Source organism: Melampsora larici-populina (assembly GCF_000204055.1).
Source record: "Melampsora larici-populina 98AG31 unplaced genomic scaffold MELLAscaffold_69, whole genome shotgun sequence".
Lineage (NCBI taxonomy): Eukaryota > Fungi > Basidiomycota > Pucciniomycetes > Pucciniales > Melampsoraceae > Melampsora > Melampsora laricis-populina.
The window spans coordinates 237,029-260,735 of NW_006768833.1; the positions used below are offsets into that span (position 1 = coordinate 237,029).

Genomic DNA, 23,707 nt, shown 5'->3' on the forward strand with positions numbered 1-23,707 from the left:
TCAACTTCACCATTCTCATAGGTTGATTACAACCTGTATACCCTCGGCTTTTGGCATGAAGATCATTCCAGATTTGCCCTGCTTGGATTTACAGCCTTTATCTTTGACAAGGCAGACAAGGTGTGGTGGCTACAAATTTGTTCTCATAGATATATTTCCCTGTACAATCAACCAAAGACAATGGTTGCTCTGACAGAACCTGGTAAGGATCCTAGTTTAGATTGAAGCTTACAAAAGAAACACCCCAGGGTTGCTATCCTTGTTTATACTTACCGGTGTTGGTCAGGATGACAGATATACCCAGAAACTCGTAGTTGGCTTCGAAGCGATGCATCTATTAGGTGGAGATCTGCCTCACCGTGATGACTTCACAAGGAGAACCAAAGCAAATTTACAATCTCAAGGCAAATACATCAATAGAAGATCAGTCAAATCTTATGAGTGGTACATCCTTTTGCTTTATTGTTGGGATTGTGTGCTTAAGTATATATATATAGCAGGCAATGGATAGGCACACAAAAGGGAGATAGGAGAAATATAGATGAGTTATGAGATGAGATACCACGATAAAAAGAGCTCGGGGGGAAGAGAAGCGACAAAATAACACAAACGGCCTTGCTCGAACTTGATTCATTCGGGAGAAGAGTCATGATAACAAGGGCTTTTTTCTTTTGCTTTGGTAAGTAGTGATCAGGCTATGTGTTAGCCATGTGATAAGGTTTTGTTTCAAGGAAGATATCAGAGCAGAGTAAGTAATGATTTTTTATTGGCTATCTTCTTCCTGGACCGTTCCAACTCGGCGCTCCTTTTCGCTCTCTGAAGTAGGGGGACGAAGCATTAGGTTTTCCCTGAAGACGAGCAGTTGACGAGCAGTTGAACACTTACCTAGCTGATTGTAAAGCAAGAAGAGAGCCTTTTCATTGGCTTCCGATGATCCGGTAATCGTAAACATACGTTCACCAGTGTCATCGTGAGGAGTTTTGGCGATAGAGATCCTGGAGCCTGACATTCGTCGGATTTCATTGATCTTGGCTCCTCCTTTGCCGATGATACACTGTGGTAAAAGACCAGAAGTAGCTGTCAGCTATAGCTATGAAGAGCAGACTGATCAATTGAACACATCACTTACGCCAACCATATCAGCTGGAATCGAGATGTTTTGGGTACGTAGGAGGCGATCAGCAACAGGAGCAGGCGCAGATGCGAGCGAATTTTCCCTCGAGCGATGTCCGTTCTCGTTGCCGTTCGAGTGGTAGGTTCCGTTGTGGGGACGTCTTCCAGGAAGGTCTCCTGCCATATGGCCACCACTCGGCACACCGCTCCCAGCGCGACGAGCACCACCATTTCCATAGCCTTGGCCACCAACCCCGAATCCACCAGCAAGGACACCACCAGGATACGCCGCTGTGACGCCATCAGGGCCTAGTGCGCCAGGTTGATATAAGACGGTTCCGTGAGCTCTTTCCCAATCCTCCATCAAGCATTTCCCAATCTCATGAATCGCAACTCGGATTGCTTCTGGGCTGCCTTGGACCTCTACGACTCTCTCGGTAGATTGAGGTAACATTTCCTTGCTGGCTACCATTCGAACACCAGAGATGTCTTGGATTTCTTTAATCTTAGAGCCCTGTCGTCCAATGATGGATCCCATGAGATTGTGAGATACCAAGACTCGGATCGCTGTCGTCGTGGCAGTTGGAGGTGGGACGGTGAGTGAGGGATCGGTGGCTGCCAATGGGTTTTGCAAGATTGCATCGGCTACGATCGAATAAGCCTGATGAAGAATTGAGGCATGAGTCTCAATGAGAGTTCAACAAGGAATGTAGAAATGAGAAACTCACTTTGCTAACACCTTCAAGGCCACCACTGACACTGAGGACTCGATCATGAACGCCTTGGACAGCCTTACTGACACCGGCTTTGGTTCCGGTCTGTTCACGGATCTCAGCGACAGTCTTGCCACCCTTTCCAATGATCACACCAGCTGGAAGAGCAGATGAGAAGAGACAAAGTAACGAGTCAGCGAGATATTCGAGTGACTAAGCAACAAGGTAAAACGTACCTTCTTTGGTAGAAACGAGGGATCGTAAGGTGACGTTGGAGGTAGGATCAGCGCCAGCACCGGTAGAATTGATCGGAAGACCATTGCTACGAATGGATTTATCGGGTGGGCTCGAGAGGGTGGGAGAGGCGACGGTAGCCATTTTCACAGGCGAGGAAGAGAGAGAGGAAGGGAGAGAGAGAGGAGGGAGAAGAGAGAGAGAGGAGGGCTATGAAAGGGTAGAGATGGCAAATGGTCGAAGAAGAGAGGAAAGAATAAATCGTGAGGAGGACGAGAAGGAGACGAGAGGGAGGAAGGAGAGGATTGAATCTTAAAGGTGTATCTAGATCGGGTGGGTTTAAATAAGAGACGAACGGTAAAGAGAGAAAAACCACACACAGTTGACCGATCACACACAAACAGTCAACAGCCAAGTCAAAGTTCATGATTTTTTTCAATCTTGATGCACAGTCACGCAGCAACTCAACTCATTCAAGTTCAAATCAAATTTCATGCTTCTTTCAATTCATCATCTAACACTTCATCATCAATAGATCTTTCTCCTATCATTCAAAATGAAGATGAAAAGAAAATGAAGCATTGGCATTAGGGTAACCAGCTGGCAACTCTGCGAATTTGACACTGTTGATGTGAATACAATTGGCAACCAAGAACAAAAATAAGGGTCTGGCCGGGAATTGAACCCGGGACCTCACCCAGATCGGACCTGCTCCAGAAGAGAAGGCCTGCCCTAAGGGTGAATCATACTACTAGACCACCAAACCGATGACGTCATTCACCTGTATTGACTACTCATCACGCTCTCTTTGATACTTGACGTCATAAAGTACCCGTCATTCTGAACACCCCGCGATCACAGCACTCAAAATTGAGAAAATTCACCAACGTCTCGCCGGGCATCATGAATATGACGACTCGATTATCGGCTTTTCAATCAAACCCAGCCAGCTTCATCGATTACACAATCTTAAAGCCAAATGCTACTGAAAGTGAGTCCATTCTTTCATTTCATAAATCATGAAACTTATCGTTCTTTGATTTGCTAGATGATATCACTCAATTATGTGAAGAAGCGAAAAAATATCAATTTAAATCAGTTTGTGTAAATCCTTGTTGGGTGAAGAAATGTGTTGATTTATTAAAAGGTACAAACGTGTTAGTTTGTACAGTGATTGGATTCCCTTTGGGTGCGAATTCGAAGAAGATTAAAGTGCGAGTTGTTGATACTGATCTACAAATGCAAAGAAATTTCGAAGAACAACTGATATTCTTATCATATGCCTTGCCTGACTTTTAAAAGGCTTACGAAACCAAGACGGCTTTGGAAGATGGAGCTGGTGAAATCGATATGGTGATGAACGTAGGAAAATATCTCAGTGATCCATCAAAGGCAGTCAAGACGCTCGAAGAAGACGTAGGAGCCGTGGTCAATGAGCTCAAAACAGCCTCTATCCCACTGAAGGTCATCATTGAAACCAGCTTGTTACAACCTGAACAAATTCGACAAGTCTCCCAAATCTTAGCTTCGATTGACGGTGTAAGCTTTGTAAAAACCTCAACAGGTTTTACAGGTCCAGGAGCTCAACCTGAACATCTTCAAATAATGAGAGGATGCTTGCCAGAAGCTATAGGAGTCAAAGCGAGTGGTGGAATCAAAACTTGGGAAGATTGTGTGAAGATGATTGAAGCTGGAGCCAATCGGATTGGAACCTCATCAGGTGTTAAAATTATGGAAGAATCTCATAAGAATCAATGTTAACATCTCCCAAATCTTTCTCTAAAGTCTCTTTAGATTCGTTTGATGCTGTTTTTACCTGAAAGTCTTTTTTGGGGCGTCTGAAAATGTATGACTTCGGTTGAGTAATTTCAGATAGCTTACAAAAGATGCATTGCTCATTTCAAATTGGGACTACTTATTTGGAAAAAGAGGAGACGCATACCATCGAGAAATTAGGCTTATTGGCACCTACCGTTGTAAATAAATAGACCTTCTCTGTGTTGATTATCGCCTGAAAGTTCACTAACTACATAATTCTAACTTGTTCAAAAACATACTCTCACTTGAACTGTTAGCCATCCGTTCTGACTGGTTCATGGTCACCTTTGAGCAACTGGAATACCACTTCAATGTAAATCACCACTGTCTCACAGATCATTCTCCTTTTATAATGTTTTTGTCTGGGATTTCAACCGCAAAATAAACACGAAAAAAGGCGAGTGATTGAGATAACTAGAATCTTTAAATGCAATAGGGTGAAGTACTCCCTCATTGTTGTTCTGTGATAGGATTGCTCCAAGGGCGTAGTCCGAGCAATTGTACTCAAGCACGAATGGCTTATACAGGTTGGCGATCTTCAGGACGGGGGCTGTGGTAAAGGATGTCCCCAAAGTATCAAATGCTTGTTGTTGTGCATCACTCCACCTAAAGGGTATTTCGTCACAGGTAAGATCAGGGAATGGTCTCGTAATACGTGGAGATCCGCTCAAAAACCTTTGGTGGAAGTTTGCGAAGCCAAGGAGGCGTTGGATCTGCGACACGTCCTTTGGCGCCGGCCAGTCGCTGGAGCTCGCTGGTAATCATTTTCCTAATTTGAATTTCCCTGGGCTTGAGCCATATGCTGTGTGATTGCAGGATCCGAAGGACTTCCTCTACGACTTTGTCGTGGTCTAAACCCTCTGATGTATAAATGGGGGGTTGTCGAAATACGCCGCAAGGTCTTTGCCTATCTTGTGCCAAAAAATCTCCGATATGAAGAACTGAAAGAAGCCTGGCCCTCCAGTTGCGCCAAGCGGCATTGTGAGTGGCTCCAACTGGCCCTGCTTACAGATAAATGCCAACTTCTTCACAATGTCTTCCTTGACTCTTAGGGCGCGTTCACTTAAGCAATTTCTGGTGAGAAATCACATTCTGCAAAATTTAAAGTGTCTATTTGGTGGTGTATGTTTCATTTTTGCATTAAGAATTTTACAGAATGTGATTTCTGGTCAGAAATTCCTTAAGTGAACGTGCCCTTAGGTTATTGTATCTGTTACGCATGTCAAGGGAGGTGAAATTTCTCGCATCATGTAGGCTGTCTACCAACTCCATGGTCAATAGTAGGGGTATGCATTTTTCACGGTTACCGAGTTTACCTTCGGTAATCAAAGCAAGGCCATAAGTTTCCATCTTTTTTCCGGCAAACAAGACTGGTACTACTGCTGTCAGTCCTCGAGTGTTTCTAGCTGAGAAATCACCAAAAGAACTTCTCAAAATCATACCATCACATTTCATTTTAAGTATCATACACGAGTTAAGAGAAATTCTCTCAACAAAATTACAACATAAGAATCCAGTCTCAAAGATTCAAAATAAAATAATAAAAGCAAAAAATAATAATAACATCTTAAACGACCTAGTCTCAAAGGTCTACTAGAAAACTAACACGAATACTAAAGAAATCTCCAAGAGAATATATCAAAGACACACATATATATTTCTTCAACTAAGGAGAGAAAATTAAAAGGAACTAAAGAAAAGAAGTGTCAACAAGAAACGAAATAGAAATAAGAATGAATTGAGATATCACTTACCAAGATTATGATAACGTACTCGGGAGGAGAAAAACAGCAAGTAAAGACCCGGAAGGACCAAAGAGTAGCCCACTACGTAAACAAACTAGATCAAGGAGAGTTAACTGGCAATATAATCAGAATAAAAAATTACAAGAACCACTTAAAAGTCAAACCAACGCCACCGGCGCTCCGCCCAAGATAGCGGCAGCGGAGCGGTAGCATAGCGCGCGCTCCGCCCGCGCTAGGCCTTTTTCCATATAGCGGGTCCCGGGTTTCACTATAGCTATGGTGAAACCCAGAAAAATATAGCGGTTTTGAGATCCGCTCTCTATAGCGGTTTCTCGCTGTGCTATGGACCGCCACAGCGACCCCGAGCGCATAACAACAGGGCGCCTCAGAGCGCCCCATAGCGCTTCAGAGCATGTGTTATCGTGGTTTTTGTCAATATGTACATAACGATCTCACCAAACATTCACCTTCACACCCTCATAGCACCAACGACATTTCTTTACCTCCTCAAATTGAAGAACAAGATTTAGATCTTTCTATTTACTTCGGAATGATCCTGGTGTACGTCAATGTTTTGATCATACTAGAGAGTATCAGTTGAGTTTTTCTTTTCTCTTTGAAAAATAAGTGAACCCTCTCTATTGCACCTTCCATAGAAGCTGATGGATATTTGAATTATAATAAACGGAATAATCAAAAACTTGGCAATAATCAACATCTTCGAGGTAATAGTCGTAATAGTGGTAGTAGATCATCATCAACCTCACCACTTCCATCACCTTTGATCACGCTCCTACAGAAACTATCAATGATCATAATTCTAATTTACAAATCTCACCAGATAATATAAAATGAAAAGATGAATTATCACCTGGTCTTAGATTAAACATTAATCAATTCTTAAACTATCATAATTATAAGAGACTAGATCCTAATAAAAATCAAGGAGACAGAATGGTTAGTACAAGTTTGGTGCTAAGAAATCAAGTAAAAAGAATCAAGGTGGGTGAAATCCTTTGGATTGAAGTCGTTTTGGTGAACTCATGTGAAAGATTAAGAAAAACTGGTGTCTTTGAATTCGGAGTGATTGGAAATGAAATTATCGGATTGGATGATATGATGTTGAATCTTTCAAATCTTTGAATATATTGATGGAAGATTGAATGTTTGATAATTTTAGACCATTAGAGGAAGGTGAATCTGGTTCAGTAATAATTAGATGTGTAGCTATGAAAGCAGGAATTTGCTCTGTCTCTGTGATCAGAGAAAAAGAAATTTTAGAAAACAACAAATCAGATTGATGGACACTGTTTTGGTTGGAGTTGTAGCGTGAGAGTCATACAAACACATTTGCCTTTTGAATGCGGTATTATTGTTCTTAATTTGGATATTTATTCTTCTGAAGTAAGGTAATAATTTCAAAGCAAAGGGTATTTCAAACAAGTCATGATATCGGGCGTGATCAGTATCCTTTCTCTTTGTTTGATAAATCCTTTTGTTGAGATGATTGGGAGTTTCCAGGTAAATAGTTGCACAAAGCCCTTTTCAATGAAAATAGACTTTCTGGTATTCTAGTCAAGATAATGGTCCCTTTCATCACTCATGCATGATTTATACAAGAAGGAATCAGGAAACAACTTGTGATTCGTGAAGGACGTAAGATTGACATAAAATCATGATCATCACAGTGATGATGAAATTATTGTACAAAGTCCTTTAAAGGTTATGTAAGATAATCAATAGAACTAAGCGCAGAAACGTTCATTACAATTACTAAGACATCAAATAAGAAAGAATAATAAAGCCACCTTATGTGGGTAGACAACTAGCATGCATTTGAGCTGAGATCACCATGCCTACAATTATCACTTTGAAGAACCTTTGCCCATAAAGTCCTAAGAGAAGTCACATCTAAATCAATGACTGAATAAAATTCGATCCAAGACTGTGAAAAGATAGAGCGAAGTTGATAGAAGACTATTAACATAAATGTAAAACGAGCTGAGTTTGATGTTAAAAAGAAACTCGGATCAGGTGCATTTGGGTGGGTTCTTCAGGCTTTTTGGAAAACAAATCACTTCAATGCACAATCAAGAGAATCCCACGGGTTGATAGAATGAAATCAAGCTTTTATATGATCCCAATCACCCTTAAAGTTATGTCATTCCATCTACGGCTTCTGGAGAACTCAAGAATTCTTTTACATCGTTCTTGATTTGATTCAATTTGTAATTCAAGATCGTTTACAAAAACTTCTATAATTTTATCTTGAAATAAAATTGATTTGTTTAAAGATCATTAAAAGATTCAAAAATCAAAAATTACTTTCTTGATTTTGAAACATTACCATCACATGCAACTGATCAAGATAGATTACTAGCTGGCACTGATTTCTTTATTGATAAGTTTATTAATCTTAATCAAAGTCCTACTCACCATATTCGTATTTTTCTTTTCTTTTTTCTCTTTGACATTTTTAAGATTCCTGACAGCGCTTTTAGGCGCTTTCAAACGTGAAATTTTCCCAAAGCGGAGCGGAGCGATCCAAAAGATCGCACCACTCTCAGAAGTCATAGCACTTCAAAAAAGATAGCGGAGCGATTAGCTTTTTATCATAGCGCTGAATCGCTCCGCTGGCAAAATTTCAAGATATAGCGAAGCGGAGCGGAGCGCCGGTGGTGTTGGTCAAACCTTTAGTCTATAAAGAATTTACATAAAACTTACCTGTCACGGAGGGAGAACTAGATACTAGCTAAATCATCACAGAGCCCAATCTTATTGAGGAAAAACTATAAGAAGTCCCTATTCGCGCAAACGAGAAGAAGGGCATCGAATTTTACCTTTCTAGATTAAAAGAAACAGTTAGTGCTCTCTTCCAAAAAGGTCCAGCAAATGAACCATTAGAAATTTATAGTTACTTACTTTAAAACTCTAACCCTTCCTTTGTTCCACTTCTTAAAAGTAGTTCCCTAAAACAGATTTCTATCATCTTGAATTATCGTAAAATAAACGTACGAACAACTCTCTTATTCAGATTAGCGGATCAGTTACTCATATATTGATAAATTCTTTTCTCGCTTGATACACCGTAGTTAACTAGTTAGCTACCCTGCTTCGATATCCCGCTCTAAGCCTTCAATCATTCCAGATTCAGTTTTTTCGTCAAGACACCTTTTTCTTACTAGATCCCAAGTAAGTTTAGTTCTACTTGGTAAATACCGCAGTTCTCGCAACGTATAGTTGGCCGAGATCCCTGTCTATTTCTAATAGCAGGCAAATCTAAGCTTCAAGCTTCAGATATAAAACCCGGGTCTAGGATTGACCATCCTCTACTGTTTCCACAGTAGGCCCGTGGATTTCTTTAAACCAAGACAAATACTAGTTATAATCTAATTGGTATACTAATAACCCGTGTATTATTCGTGCTAGGTAATTATCACGATCTTGTGTATTCCACGTACCCAGAGGAATACGTAGTCAGGAACCTACTGTGTAAGTACTAGACCTTAACAGTGACCTTTTAAGGTAGCCACCCTGACAACTGCTGCCCAGGGTGACATTGTGCGTTGTGTTGTACTCTTTGCAAGTTCCTCATTGATCATTGTGTCTAGTGCTGCTTCCTCCGCTGGGGATTATGGGATCATCTTACCTGCCTGAGGTGTTGCACCAGCAATTAGGTCAACTTGGAAATAACAATGGATGTGAGGAGGTAAGATATTATCATGCTGCTTTTCTTGACCATGTTGACAAACCATTGATAGCAAGTCAGGACTAATTCTTCTGTTGATTTTACTGGTTGATATTTTGCTTTGTCTGCAGCCAATTCTGCCAACACATTCCAGGAGGCACTTGCTGCGCATGGCAATGGGACAGCACTGTATCTGGAACATTGAAGCTTGTCAACTGATTCATGGGTATGGGTCTTTTTGGTAAAAAACTCACCTTGTGGGGGCTTAATCTTTGTTCTCAAGATGGCCCACTCATCAACATTCCTAGCTTTCCCCATCTGGTCCTCAAGGCAATCTGGAGTGTTTGTCTAATCAGGCAACACCATTTCTACAGTTGGAGCTTTGGGATATGAGGTTGGATGTGGCCTTTGTTGATTCCTATTTTGGATCTATCCTGTGGTAGAAAATGTACATTCTTTCTCTGTGGTGGGGATAGTTTGTAAGGTAAGAGCACCCACTATGGGTGCAGCAAACATGAGTTTTATCATAGCTTTACTGCTAAAACTTACACAGGTCCAATATGGACCTGTCTTAGACTCACGGTCCATTTGGCTGCATCAAATCATGAATCAAGCTTGTATAACTTTACACAAGCTTGATTCATGTTTTATCTTAGGATTTGACACATCAAATCAGTCAACCAGGTCATCCATGACTTGGTTTTTTGAACTCTGCTCCCAAAACTTTGTTGGCTCACCACTTCAGCAACTCACACTTGACTATCTCCTTTTGACTTTCCCCTTCAACATGTTGGTTTCACCACCTGCCTCTAAAACTTCAAACACCAAACCCAATTTCTTGATATCTGTGGATACAATTCTGGGGAGGTGGTGGAGGTATAGGAGGCTTATTGAAGAGGAAATCAAAGGCTATTTGCTTGTGGTCTTGTTTCTCCTTGTTGTCATTCAAAGACTTAAAAAGAGAATCAATTGTTCTTTTCAATCAAGCAGGCATTGAGATGTGATTTTTTTGGACATATTTTCAAAAATATATGATATTTCAATTTGTGACTTTGCCACTGTGGGATCACCTGAATCACAGTAATTTATTGTTGGTAAATTACACCCCATCGTGCTTGGGACCACAACAAGTACAATAAAACACCCTCAATATAGTGGGTGCTCTAAGATTTCTGGATTCACATTTCAGGGGTGTGATGTCAGATAAAATAACAGCCCCCTTGTAGCTTTCCCTAGCAATCCCCTTCTGGGCCCCAAGGGAATCTGAGGTGTTTTTTTGGGTTGGGAAAAGCCTAGTTGATGGCTGTGATGCTGTGTGGTAGATCTTTGAGACATGGTTTTCCATTCTTTTAATCAATACATACAATGAATATTCTTGTGCAGCCATGGAAAGAATGGCATTGTATGAGTCTTTGATTTGGGTAACTAAATATCTTGTTTTTGATTCATTTTTTTTCAATGAATAGTTCAGAATCCTGTGCAACAGTACACAAAACTCAGTTGATGCCATCTACTTCTCTGGAAGTTTTCTGGGTTGATACCTGCAAGCCTGTTAAACTCATCAGAAACAATTCCCAGTACCACATGTGTCAAAGCACAATTGATCAACACATGAGCTTGGGTATGATCAGGGTTGGGGGAAGTGGCACAGAAAGTCTTGATAGGGAAATAGATGTAAACACACAAGAATCTGTCAAGTTCTTTGAACTTGGTTGTAAAGAATTTGATTCCTTCACTATTTGGCCCTACTATTGCCCAAGGTTGGCACATCAGTCACTCTCACTGTGAATATAATGTATTTTTACAAGGTGAAAAATGATTACATTTATTTCACAAAGTGATCAAAAATGCATCAATTCTGCATTAATTCTGCATTTTTCTGCATTAATTCTGCACTGTTAATCATTTTGTGCATTAAACTCAATCATTTTCACCTTGGAAAAATACATTATTTTTGCAGTGTCTCAAGCACTGCCTTCTTTGGACCAGTCCACCCTTGAATTGTTACCTGTTAAAGCACCTTCTGATGCTGCAACTTTGGCCTCCAATTCTACCTCCTTGCATTTTCCTGGTCCTTTCCTACCACTGGCACCACCCTCATGTCCTCTTCCTCCACACCAACAACCTGAATGACCTGCACTCTACACTTGAAACCAATCCAATGATATTCCTCCAACAATATGTTGAGCCTTGCCAATAAAATGTCTATGGGGACCGTGTCTAAAGTTGGGCAATGGTAGTGGGATCTACAATTTCACCCCTCAAGGAATTGTTTATTTTACATGCCAGTTAGGGTAACTGCAATCCTATATAATATATGAACCCAATTGCTAAGGCTATGTGGAAGTTTTATTATCTCCCTGTACACACTCCTCTTGGTTCAATGTGAGACTCAAGTCTAATGATTTTGTAGATAGTCTTGAAAGTACAGGAAAATATCTGAAGGTGATTCCAAGTGCTGCTTTGAAGTTTCATTTGATAAACCTCAAAGCTTTGCAAGGTGCATTTGGAAAAGAAAGAAGACTATGACCTACTATGTATAATCACATATCAACACAAGCATGTGTGCATTGCATCCATGGCAGCTAGATTTTAGTGCCAAAGTTTACCAAGAAAGAAATTCAAAGGGTCTTTAATTTGTTTGTTCATCTGAAGCCACAATAATTTATTTTGCAAAGATCAGAAGTTATAAAACCAAACTTGCTCAGAAGTGAAAGGTTTCCTTGGCCAGCCTTGGGCCTAGACAGAATTTTTCAGTGAGTTGCTTGCAAGAGGGGTGGTTAAAGAGGGTTGATTGATGTGCCCCATTGAGAAGCTGAATGGGACTGATTGAATATTTACATAAGTTAAAGGGAAGAATGAGATTGGGGGAGTCGAAATCTAAAAATATCAATTTGATCATCAAAACCTTGGGAGAACTTAATCAAAAGAAAACTACAGGACCAATCTCAAGTTTTGTAAACTCTTCAAACTTCCAAACAAGGAAATCACCTTCAACATCAAATCATTTGGAAACGGATCGATCGATTAATTGGATATGAGTGAATCCAATAAAACTCCATCAAGACCACTTCTTAATTCAAAACAAAACTCATTAAGGACTCATGATCCAGAAAATATTAAAGTCATTGTTAGGTAACTTCACCCGCTTTCAATCTCATCCCTGCATATGAATCTGAAAAACTAACTCTTGACTTTGTTTCGAATGAATGTTTTACTCAGACTTAGACCTACTTTACAAGTTGGACTCCAAACTTCAGATCGAGCTTGTCCTTCCCCTAATTTGGTATCTCGTATAAGAGCCATTCCTCTTTACGATCAACCAGTCGAATGTCCTTATACACTTCAACCTGATCAAGCTTCAATTTTGGCTGGTGGATCTTGGTACACGTTTGGTCAGTCACTTTTTCAAATGATCACATCATCCATTTCTAAGCCTTCTCATTCAAATCTTATTTCCAAATGAAACAGCACCCTTTATCTAATCAAACATTTTCCTTACATCAATTCATAACATACAAACAGATGGAGTTCATACACCTTCAAGTACTACGGGAGAAATTTATGAAACACATTTAGCACCTATGATTCGAGATGCAGTAGAAGGTTATAATTCCACATTATTTGCATATGGAGCTACAGGCAGTGGAAAGAGTCATTCAATGATTGGAAGTGAAAAAGAAATCGGAATCGTACCTAGAGCGATAGATGATGTGTTTGATTTAATTGAACAAGATCAAGAAAGAGAATATGTGATTAGAGTTTCATATTTAGAAATTTATAATGAACAATTAGTAGATTTACTTTCGATTGATCAACAACCCAATTCGATACCAAAGATACATGAAGATCGTCAAGGTAGAATATTTGTTAGACCATTAGTTTCCACACCTTGTGCTGATGCAGAAGATGTGATGAATTTATTGATCTTGGGAGAATCGAGAAGAAAGATTGAATCAACTGAATGGAATCAAAGGTCTTCTAGAGCTCATGCAATCCTTTCTTTGGTGATCGAAAGTAGACCAGTGATTGGTCAGATTGGATTTCCTATTACTTCAGATTCGATTCGAGAAGTTACACTTAATACTCAATCTCGTCAACATCTTTCGACGGATTCATCTTCTCATACTCATGAAGGAAATCATGAAACTTTAGATGCTGAAATGTTTCTTGGTACTGGACCTGGTAAACTTCCTATCACACCTAGTGTTGCTCGGTTTAAACAACTTTCCAATAAACCTAATCCTTCACCAGATGGTAGCATTAGAATCAGTCAATTGGTAAAGTTTTCTTCCATCAATCAACAGATCACCTTCAAGAATCCGGTTCTTCTTGATAACTAATTTGTTTCTTTTCTTTTGTGTGGTGAATTCCAGAACCTTGTGGATCTAGCTGGATCCGAGAAATTAACAGATAACGAAGCAAGAAATAAAGAAGCAGGTTATATAAAAAAATCATTATTAGCACTTCAAACAGTCGTCTCAAGTTTAACCGAATTAAGTAGTTCAACTTCTTCAAGTAATTCAAATAGTCAAAAACATAGATTACTACATATTCCATATCGAAACTCACAATTAACTAGATTATTACAAACTTCACTTTCAGGTAATGCTAAAGTGGCTTTTCTTTGTACGATTTCACCTGATCCAGATTGTGAAGTTGAAACACTTTCTACTTTAAGATTTGCTGCTGGTGCTAAAAAAGTGGTCACTAAAGCTGAATTAGGTCAGGTGGTCGATCGGGCTACTTTATTACAAGCTTTAGAATCTAAGGTTTTGGAACTTCAAGCTGCTCTTTTAACTAATGCTGATTATACTGAGGCACTTGAACGTGAACGTGATGAAGCTATTGAAAGAGCTGATGGGGCCGCCAAGATCTGTGATGATGTAAGTACTCGAGTGTTATTTTCTTTTCGGTTTGATATTTTCTTTCTAGGCATTGATATTTGTCTCCAAATGTAAAACGCAAAGTATGAAAGCAAATTAGCAGAACTAGAAACACTAAGAACACCACTGAAAGAACAACATGATCATTTGCGAAGGTTGATCTTGACTGGATCACCACATAGTTCATATGCTAATCAAGTCACAATCGATCAACACGCTTTGAGTCCGAGTACAGCTGCTACGATTGGACCACGAAGAAGATCGACTGTTAAAAGAGCTTCTAGACTATCTGAAGTGGCTATTGCTACTCCTAATTCTACACCTGGTTCTAAAGTTAGTTGGAAGGAGTTATTATTTGGTGATAGCGTTTCAGCTGCTGCTGTATGTTTGAATTTTTTAGTTGTTTGACTTGGCTTTCAAGTCGTTTAACCAGTCAGTTTGTTAGTCTGCTCTAACTTTTTCTTTCTTTGGTATATAGCATACGAAAAAAGATGTGGTGGAACCAGAGGTTAAACTAGAAGGAGACGGAAGATCACAAGATTCTCAAGAACTTCATCTTACGATTGCTAAACTTGAAGCCACTTTAGCTGAGTCTGAAGATACACATGCTGGAGAAGTACGAGACTTTATTCCTGTTTCTTGATTTGGCGATGTTTTTTGACGAAAAGGAATTTTTCATTTGGGTTGTAGGTGTTTGAATTGAGAGCTGAGATTGAAAATTTGAATACGACGATTAGGGAAATGGAAGAAAAAGAAGAAGAAAGAGTGAGTAAAACTCAAGACTGGATGTATATATGAAAATGTAAAGAAAAGGCACTGATCATTTGGTTTTGGTTTGAGAGTAGATCATGGATTTGAAAAGGAGTCATGAACAAGAATTAGAAGATCTTAAAGGACAAATCTCAAGATTAGAAACAAGATTAGAAACAGAGGTATCTCTTGGTACCTTTTTTCAAAATTAAACTATGAAACATACATTAATTCAACTAAGAATTCTTTTGTTTTGCCTTGATGTGTGTGTGTGTTTCCTAGAGGATAGGTAAATTGAAGACTTTGATTCAAATCAAAGGTGAAGAAGAAGAAAATAGAAGATGTTCAGAAATCACATTGAATGGAGAAGAATTAGAAGATGATCGAATTCCTACACCTCCTTCTCCTATAATCGAAATGAGTCCTAAAAAGAAAAAAAGAGGTAGGGTAGGTAAATCTAAAGAAGGTAAACCTAAGATCGGATCTGAAGGGAGCAGACCACAACAAGTTAGAAGGTCAACGAGAGTGAATTCGAATAAAGGAATTGATACCAATGAGAATGTAGGATGAGATTAGATAGATGTGCATTAGAGTTTATTGAGTTTTTGTTTGTTTGTTGATTGTTTTTTTAGGTTTCTTATGTTTTTGTTTTGTTTGCAAAAAAGTTGAAGATCATCAATTTTGTGAAATCCGTAGAATTTTGTAAATATATCATCATCATCATCTTATCATTTAAATCGTCATTTTGTTCCTCTCATCATTTTCTTTTTGGTCAACGTTTAATCAATCATCTTTTTTCTCACTTTTTGATATTTCGTTTTTACTTTTGTTTTTCTATAAATGGACTTTGAATTATTATGATCATATACCTCTCTTTGTTATGCTTCATACATGTCTTTTGCAAATCATCAAATCATGAATTGGCAACTTGATTGGATTCTTTTTGTGAATTCATGGTTACTTTTTTTTCAACGTGAACTTCATTATCGATTATATCACTTTACAAAAAAGATTACAAGCTCTTGAAATTCAATAAACTCCCATGATATCGTTACATAACTTTAGAAGTAAGACATAAAATCATCTGGTCCATTCAATTTGAAGGGTTCAGTCACAGACTGTAACCAACTTTCACCAAAACGAGGTGTAAACTGGGAAAGAATATAAAATGATTATTAGAAACTTCAAATTCAAAAATGCAAGCACAAAAGAATAGAAGAAAAATAAGAAAATATGTTGTCCTTCAAGGTATCAAAAGAATTGAATAGGTTGATTAATTATGGGAAAAAAATAAAAGATGAAAGACGAATAAAAAACTTTCTGGTGCTTGGAAGACCAAAGGAACAAGTATCGAAAACAAGGATAAGTACCAAGAAGATTAACTTAAAAAAAAGAATCAAACTTACTTAACATTAAAACACTCACAAACAGAACAAATCATCTGGCCACTCCAATCATTTCTCTAGTATCAGTATTAGTATTACGACCAAATTGAGCTTGTTGTGCAGATTCAAGTGAAATCAATTTAGGTTTTCTTGTAATGATTTGATCATGAAAGAAATCATTTGAAGTATAATTTGTATTTGAGATTATATTAGAATAAGTTGATTGAATGATGGCTTCTGCTTCTGTTTGACTATCAGGTATAACTTTAATTGATAAATTCTTTTTGAATTGTTTTTTGGATTTGGTTTGAGGTTTTGGTTTGGAGGTTGGTCTGGATTTTTTTAGTTTACGTCTGGTTGGTGTGGTTGGTGTGGTTGGGGTTGATTTGTCTTCTTGATGAGGAGTTTTTTTGAAGATTTTAAATCCTTGAAATCTCATTTTATCTTTCTGAGTTTGAGTTTGAGTTTGTTCTTCGACTTTTTGAGGGGGTTGAATTGGATCGATTTCTTGGGTTTGGTTTTGATTTACTAAGGTCTTACTAAGCGATGCGTATGACCAAGGACTCCAACCCATGAGAAGTTCTGCAATTTCTTTTGAGAATTCTGGATTAGGATTATCTTCTGATTGGTTTAAAGAATCTGTTCTGTCTTCTAACAAAAGCAAGAAAAAAATCAATCAGTGGTTTGTAAGTAGAATCGGATTAATTGGAAAAAAGTGATAACTTACCATCTAAGAATTCTTCTTTGATTTCTTCAGATCTCTCTATTTCTTCAATATTTTTTGGATCCAAATTAGGACTTGGAGGAATTAAGACAATAGTAGGTAGTGTTGAGGATATCGGATTGAAATTATTTAATTTCTGATCATCATTCTCATCTTCATCTTCATCCGAAGTAGTATAATTTAAATTATTTTGTAACTTGACAATCGAACTCCAATCGTCATGATAACTAGGAAAGAGTTGTATAACCTTTGATGAAGTTTCAATTAAATTCACAGATGATGTGCTGTTAGTAGTAATAGCCTTGGTGATATCGAAATCGAAAATTGGGCTTGGTTGGGAATTATAATTTAGGGAAGAAATTCTATTCAGACTGCTTTGATTTGATGTAAGACCAGGTATGAGGCAATCTGGTATAGCAGATATAGAAGACTTTTGAGGTATATAACGATTTGTGATCTGATTTGAGCTTCCCAAACTTGGATTGATGAGTTGTGATGAGTTTTTGGGTTGTTGTACTGGTCGCTTGCGTGGTGGTCGCTTGATACAGTCAGTAGGAGTAAGAACCGAACTTGATGGTTTCGAATTCACATCAATCTCATTCAGAATCAAAGCTTGATTTTGAGTTTTTTGATTCTCAAGTTGTTTTGGAATCAAATCAAATTCACCTAAAGTGCTTGATGTTATTGAGTTAGACTGTGATTTTTTAAGTAGGATTAGAGAATTGGTATGATGTAGAATTGGTCGCTTACGAGATGGTGTTGGTTTTGCTGAAGTCATCTCTATACTTGTGGAAATTGATTGATTCTAAGGAAAGTTTTGAGAGATAGACCGCTAGTCTTATTAAAGATTGAGCAATGATGACTTGGGTAAAGTGGAATATCGACGAATGATTTTTAAAATGAGTGTGTGTTATAGACAAAAGGAGGGTTGCAGAGAGAGAAATGACTTGAAAGACCCCTTTATGTTAGAACAAGAGTTACGGTTTGGTGGATTGTTTTGAATTTGTAGATAGAAAGGAGTACTATTATCATTTTTCTTAAAAGGTTCAAGTTGTACTTTCTCAGAATGCTCATTACATTTCATCGATCTTCTTCTAAAGAATTGTCATGGAGAAATGAAATCAAAACTGAAAAGCTCAGCAAAGAAAAAGTGAGCGAAAAGTTAAGCCAGGCTTTAATCGACAGCTTTAATCATTCGGAATGTTTTTCGGGTGCTTTTCAAAATTATCGATCAGTCAAAAGTACATCTTGACTTTCGAACCATTCCAAATCGATCAGGAAAAAGAAACGTTGAACCAAGGTTCCTTGAAAGGATAGAGACGAAGCAATACAAAACCTCAGGTAAGTTCCAATGAGTTCATCTCTAGACTCTATGAGGTATGAAATCTTTCTATGATATTCTTTTCAATCGATACTCAAGCAAGACCTAGAGTGCTCTTGCCGGAAATCTTCCATTGTTCATAAAGCCCCTCTGCGCGGCTACGTCCACGCCCTCGCAGAGAGGGCTTTGTTGAGCTAATTTCAATTCGATGATCAAGTCTTGATTTCTCAATATTATTATCGGGGTATCTCGATTTGAAGAACAGGAATGAAACTTGACATTTTCCATACCCAACTTCATCTGACCTGAACCAATACGTTGAATTTGCACTTGATGATGAACCCTTTGCGATATCCCTGGAGCTATTCAATTAATTTTAACCATAAAACCTTATCAATCGCTTGACCTCAAAATAGAAGGTCATATTGACGCCCAAAGAAAACTAAAAAGTTAAATCTAAAATAAAATTATCCGCTTATCAAACTTGAAGAATGATCACATTTTTGATCTACACTTTTTTCCCAAATCCTACATCAAGCCCTTTCTCCTATATCAGTCGCGTGATTAAAAAAAGGTATTCCGTTGCGGGCTTTAAGAGAAATCATGAGGTTGAAGATCTGATGACTTTTTAGGATTTGATATATATGATGATGATGATGATCCTGAGTTTACGAATGTCGATATATACCCTATTTCCACTGACAGCCAAGAACCAGAAAAAAGGGTGAAACCGAAAGTAAGTCACTCACAATTTTTCATTTTTTGTTCATCTCGCGTATCAAAGATAAATGCTCATCTCGAACCTTTCCCTCTCCTTATCTCTCAATCTTCATCTTCGTCAAAATCAAAACCTCAATAATTTTAATTTCCTGAGTTGAATTTCAAGTTTAGTTTAGATCTTCATCTTTCCATCAAATCTCCTGATTATCAGCGTCACAACAAACCTACTTTTCTCCATTCTTACATACTTCATCCTACGGATTGGGTTCGAGATCTTTGAGATTATATTCTGAATGTTCATTTTTTTTCCAAAAAAGAAACTTCTTCGATTTATAAAATAGTTTGATATCACACTGATCTTTAAACTTGGTCTCTTTAACAAATCAACAAATCAACCCGCCCACAATGTCGTGCCTTACTCCCCTTCTGAGATCACCTAGTCGTTCATCTTTACTTCCTGCTGAACTCGCTCAGATTCACTTAAATATCTCTCAAAACTTGTCAGTTTTACTCCTTTTGACTGATTTCCTTACAAAAAAAGAATGGAATGGATTCCATAAATTGCTCAATCTGTTTTTTCTTTGTATTCATTCTTTGAGTAATAGGTTAAGGGAAGCGCAATTATTGGCTCAGGTTGACGCGATCGAAGCCGAGTGGTAAATGATTTTCACCTACCAAAAATAATATAAATGGTTAGGAAAGAAAACTGGATATAGTTTGATGATTATTTTTATTTTCCGAAAAGTCAACAAGCAGAATTAGAACATCGCTCAATCTTACAAGAAATCAATTCCAATCTCACAGACGAAACAATTAGTAAATTCGATACACCAATCTCAACCATCTCAACCATCCAAGTACCATCACCTCTCATACCACCTTTACCATCTCCTATGGCTCCTCCTTTATCATCAAGAGGTCCAGTGATGATACCAGTAGGTGAAAGTAAAGAGTTATCACCATCAGCTTCATCGCTTTTAAGATCTTTATGGGCTAAGATTGGTTATGAAGGATCAGCTTTTTCTGGTATGCAAGTCGAAATTTCTAAAGAATTATCTCGTGCGGATTTTGCTAGGTTTGAAAGACAGATGCTTTGTAATGAAATCTTGAGTCTGAGACAAGAGGTAAGTGTTACATTTTTCTTTCAATCTTGAATCATCTTTCCTGGTCGATTTTTTTGATATAAATATGATGGATGTAATTTTGGATTCAGAATCAACTAGTTCGACATGAAAGAGACGAATATCATAAAAGAGCAAGTATAAATCAATCAAATCTAACAAAAGTAATAGCAGCAGAAGATAGAACCTTCAAAACATTAATGTCAGAAAGAGAAATAGCTAAAAATGCCATTCAATCAGCACAAAAAGGAGTAGAAAAGATTGTCCTTGCAAAAGACAAAGAAGTTCAAAAATCAAAAGCGTTGAATGAAGAACTAGAAAGATTAGATCAAGAAAGAATTTCAGCATTTAGGTATGCCAAAAATGCCGAAGAACAAGCTGCAATAGCTAATTTGACGGCTAAAGCTGCTACTGCAGTTGCAGTTAGTGCAGTAAACTCACATCCAAATACACCACGTCTTTCTTCATACCACAACCCGAATTTAACTTCTTCTTCTTGGGCTTCACCAAGCGCTTCCTATGCTCATTCTTCATCTTTGGCTAGTCGGTCTCCTTATCCAAATCATTCAAACATACCAAGCTCTAGTTCTTATAATACTGGTGTTGAATCTGGTTGGAGTTTAGATGATGAACAAAAACTAATAGCCAAGATGAAAGAAAGAAAAAAAGAAAAGATGATTTCAGAAGAAAGAAGAGCGTTGAATGAGAGAATGTATTCTAGATTAGAACTTGAAAAGTTAGGTGCAAACTTGGTCAGTGTCTATAAATGATTGAATCCAAAAAAACAAACGTTTTTAAACGATTTCTTAATAAACTAATAAACTTGTTTTCTTATCTTTCTTTTGATGGTTGGTTTTACACATTTATACGGATTTGTGAAAAGCCTAGTGTTTCACGTAATCCATCACCTTCTTCAAATCAACAGTATCATCACGATCATCCTCCAACCCCCAAAAAAGTAGATTGGAATAATCCATTGATAGGTTCTAGTAGTACTACCGCCAAAAGATATTAGGCCAAATTTTAATTTCAATTTCGAATCTCTGACTCTCTTGTATCTTTTAAGCTGTATCTGTAGTGAAGTCTTTTGCGGTTATCTTTGAATAATTCGGTTTTGTTTTCTTTTGGCGTGTTTGTTCTTCATGAGAATGTAGCGGCTATGAGGCTACAACTGTACAGGTTGATTATTTGTTATCTACTTACTTGTTTGACCAGGAGTCTATCAGATATAATAATATTGAGGAATTACAAGTCACGTTTTGTTCATAAAAATCCGAGAGCGAGAGAGAAGCCCAGTTAAGCGCCTCTTTGAAAGACCACACTCATAGCATTGCTTTTCGATCACGGTAACTGTAACATGGCTGTGATGAGCAATTATTAGTCACAATGATAAATATCCTTGGTTTCGTTTTGATCAATCCCATCAAGTGTTTGTTGTCAAATCGTTTTATAACCAGAATCCAAATCAATGTACCTGGGTCATCTTCAATCAATCACCATTTCTTATCTTGTCTCATCAACTTATCACCAACGGTGATCCTCAGGCCATGAACAAAGAGTATATATGAATCTATTTCCTTGAGATGCTTTTCGATATTCGAATCCTATCCCTTTCATTATCTCGTTCCTCATCAGACTCCGCCTTCCAGTGATTTTTCATCTTTATTTATCTTTACTTATCTTCATCAATCTTTTAATCTTGTCAGTTGATTCCAACCTTTTAAGAATGTCAACTTCACACAGAAAAGCAGAAAAGCTAATGAGGAGTTTGCAACAAATTTTGAATTCGAAAGATTACCATCAGGAATGGTGTCACTCTATAGAAGCTCTACTCTCTTTATTAGATCACAAGTAGGAAATCAAGGGGCCAATTTGCAGGATCAAGATAACAAATTCAGCTCTAAACATGGCGTCCTACTCGCATCGGGATTCCTCTCACTCTTCTTCTTGATCAGCTCAGTAGGAGTTGGAATCTTATTCTATAGATCTAGAAGCATCAAATCCACTTCAAAACCTTTAAAACTTACCAAAACTCCTCAGCAAACTGATCATTTAGTCAATCTGATTGCCAAACCTGCTGATTGTTGTCGATCGATAGTCAAAGATGATATGCGTGCAGATTGTATTAGAGGTCATCCAATTCAAATCCGAACAGGTGTTATTGATATACGATCTGATTTAGAATCAGATTCACCTATTTCTAATCAATCGAATCTGACTTCACCAATCGAATGTTCTAATGAGAGAAGAGGATCAATTAAAACTTTACCACCACCTCAATATGCCAAAATGGATCCAGAGACTACCTTTGTTACCTTATATCCTAATTCTCGTTTAGTTCCTGATGAATATCTATCTCATGAGGAAGGTCATAGTCTGTCTCACATTGATTGGCCCTTGAGGGGATAAATGTATGTAAGAGTTTTGTTCTTCCTTATGTTTCTCTACGCTTTGCACTTCTATCAAAATTTGATTCTTACGGCCTGTTTCTCTCCATCTGAAGTCTCAGTTTCAGTTTGTTATGGGTGATTAGGAATTCTAGTATCTGCTTTTCTTCTTTCCAATCTACAGTTGTTGTCGTTTTGAACTCATTCACCTGTGATGATGTTTTTTTTTCATTGTTTGCATGTCCGACCTCTTAGACTAGAATATCAATAAATATAATTCCCATTGTTCCAGAAATGTTTCCATAAATGAATAATGATGAGGAGCAATGATGAACTCAGATTTCGCTGCTAGTGCCAGCATCAACGCCGTCCTCGGATAGGCGGCGCTGAGGACGAGAAAGCCCGAGTAGATGATCCGGCCAGCTGATCACTGGCCACTGCGATCCCTCGGATCTTTTACACCGGTTCCCATTTCGCAATCAGAGATATCTCGATGATTTGGTAAGTGTTACTCACTGTGCTCAATGTCCAAGTTTGCAACTGCTGATTTTGATTTATCATCAAGGTGTCTGGAAGACGCGTCTCAGCACAGCCGAATGGTCATCAGGGCTGAAGAATATTCATCAGGCTCGAAAGGTCTCAGCGGGCACTGAGACAATGCCCTCAAATCTTCATCGCCTTCAACATTTCATCGTTGGGCATGTAGGGCCAGATCACCACCATACAAACGCTAATCGCTGTGAAAGTTCCATAATTCTGACTGTTTCGATGGCCGAGGACAGGCTCCGCCATGATCGGCGTTTCCCCCCCCGCTTGCTGAAATACGAAGAGTGCTCAACTTCAGCTTGCAAGCTGGATGGGAATGAGCGAATCACGCAACGTTGTTATGCGATCTACATCTCTGCATTTGGAGTCAAAGATATTTGGATCCGCACATTCGTGCTCGACTCCTTCTCGCTGACTCCAGCTCGAACCCCATGGTGGCTGTGCAATGGTATCTTTAACAGAATTGCATCGTAGCATGCCAACTTGATCTGTTCCTGGGATCCTGATAGTAAGACCAATTGCGCGATCAATCAAAATCGATGCCCACAAGAGCTTA

At 38.3% G+C, this 23,707-nt stretch overlaps 6 protein-coding genes across 6 annotated transcripts; 4 read left to right on the forward strand and 2 right to left on the reverse strand.

Annotated features, from left to right (window-relative positions):
- Positions 1–268: 268 nt before the first annotated feature.
- Positions 269–2,431, reverse strand: MELLADRAFT_73383 (uncharacterized protein; the record flags this gene model as incomplete). Its single annotated transcript, XM_007417166.1, has 5 exons — positions 269–816; positions 886–1,054; positions 1,130–1,774; positions 1,842–1,984; positions 2,063–2,431. 5 exons carry the CDS (start codon positions 2,202–2,204, stop codon positions 764–766), a joined length of 1,152 nt encoding a protein of 383 aa, XP_007417228.1.
- A 532-nt stretch (positions 2,432–2,963) lies between these two features.
- Positions 2,964–3,821, forward strand: MELLADRAFT_112683 (uncharacterized protein; the record flags this gene model as incomplete). Its single annotated transcript, XM_007417201.1, has 3 exons — positions 2,964–3,051; positions 3,109–3,272; positions 3,363–3,821. The coding sequence occupies 3 exons, from the start codon at positions 2,964–2,966 to the stop codon at positions 3,819–3,821; spliced, it is 711 nt and encodes a 236-aa protein (XP_007417263.1).
- A 9,047-nt stretch (positions 3,822–12,868) lies between these two features.
- Positions 12,869–14,936, forward strand: MELLADRAFT_50691 (uncharacterized protein; the record flags this gene model as incomplete). Its single annotated transcript, XM_007417144.1, has 6 exons — positions 12,869–13,343; positions 13,566–13,591; positions 13,688–14,197; positions 14,282–14,530; positions 14,676–14,813; positions 14,888–14,936. Coding segments are annotated over 6 exons (1,419 nt in total), but the record flags the coding sequence as incomplete, so codon positions are not given.
- Positions 14,937–16,102: 1,166 nt separating this feature from the next.
- On the reverse strand, positions 16,103–16,983 carry MELLADRAFT_79473 (uncharacterized protein; the record flags this gene model as incomplete). The annotated part of the gene is made up of 2 exons (XM_007417176.1): positions 16,103–16,273; positions 16,354–16,983. One exon carries the CDS (start codon positions 16,904–16,906, stop codon positions 16,385–16,387), a length of 522 nt encoding a protein of 173 aa, XP_007417238.1.
- A 2,519-nt stretch (positions 16,984–19,502) lies between these two features.
- On the forward strand, positions 19,503–21,233 carry MELLADRAFT_112686 (uncharacterized protein; the record flags this gene model as incomplete). Its single annotated transcript, XM_007417202.1, has 5 exons — positions 19,503–19,597; positions 19,703–19,753; positions 19,843–20,192; positions 20,384–20,970; positions 21,102–21,233. The coding sequence occupies 5 exons, from the start codon at positions 19,503–19,505 to the stop codon at positions 21,231–21,233; spliced, it is 1,215 nt and encodes a 404-aa protein (XP_007417264.1).
- Positions 21,234–22,024: 791 nt separating this feature from the next.
- Positions 22,025–22,627, forward strand: MELLADRAFT_112687 (uncharacterized protein; the record flags this gene model as incomplete). The annotated part of the gene is made up of 1 exon (XM_007417203.1): positions 22,025–22,627. The coding sequence occupies one exon, from the start codon at positions 22,025–22,027 to the stop codon at positions 22,625–22,627; it is 603 nt and encodes a 200-aa protein (XP_007417265.1).
- Positions 22,628–23,707: the final 1,080 nt, after the last annotated feature.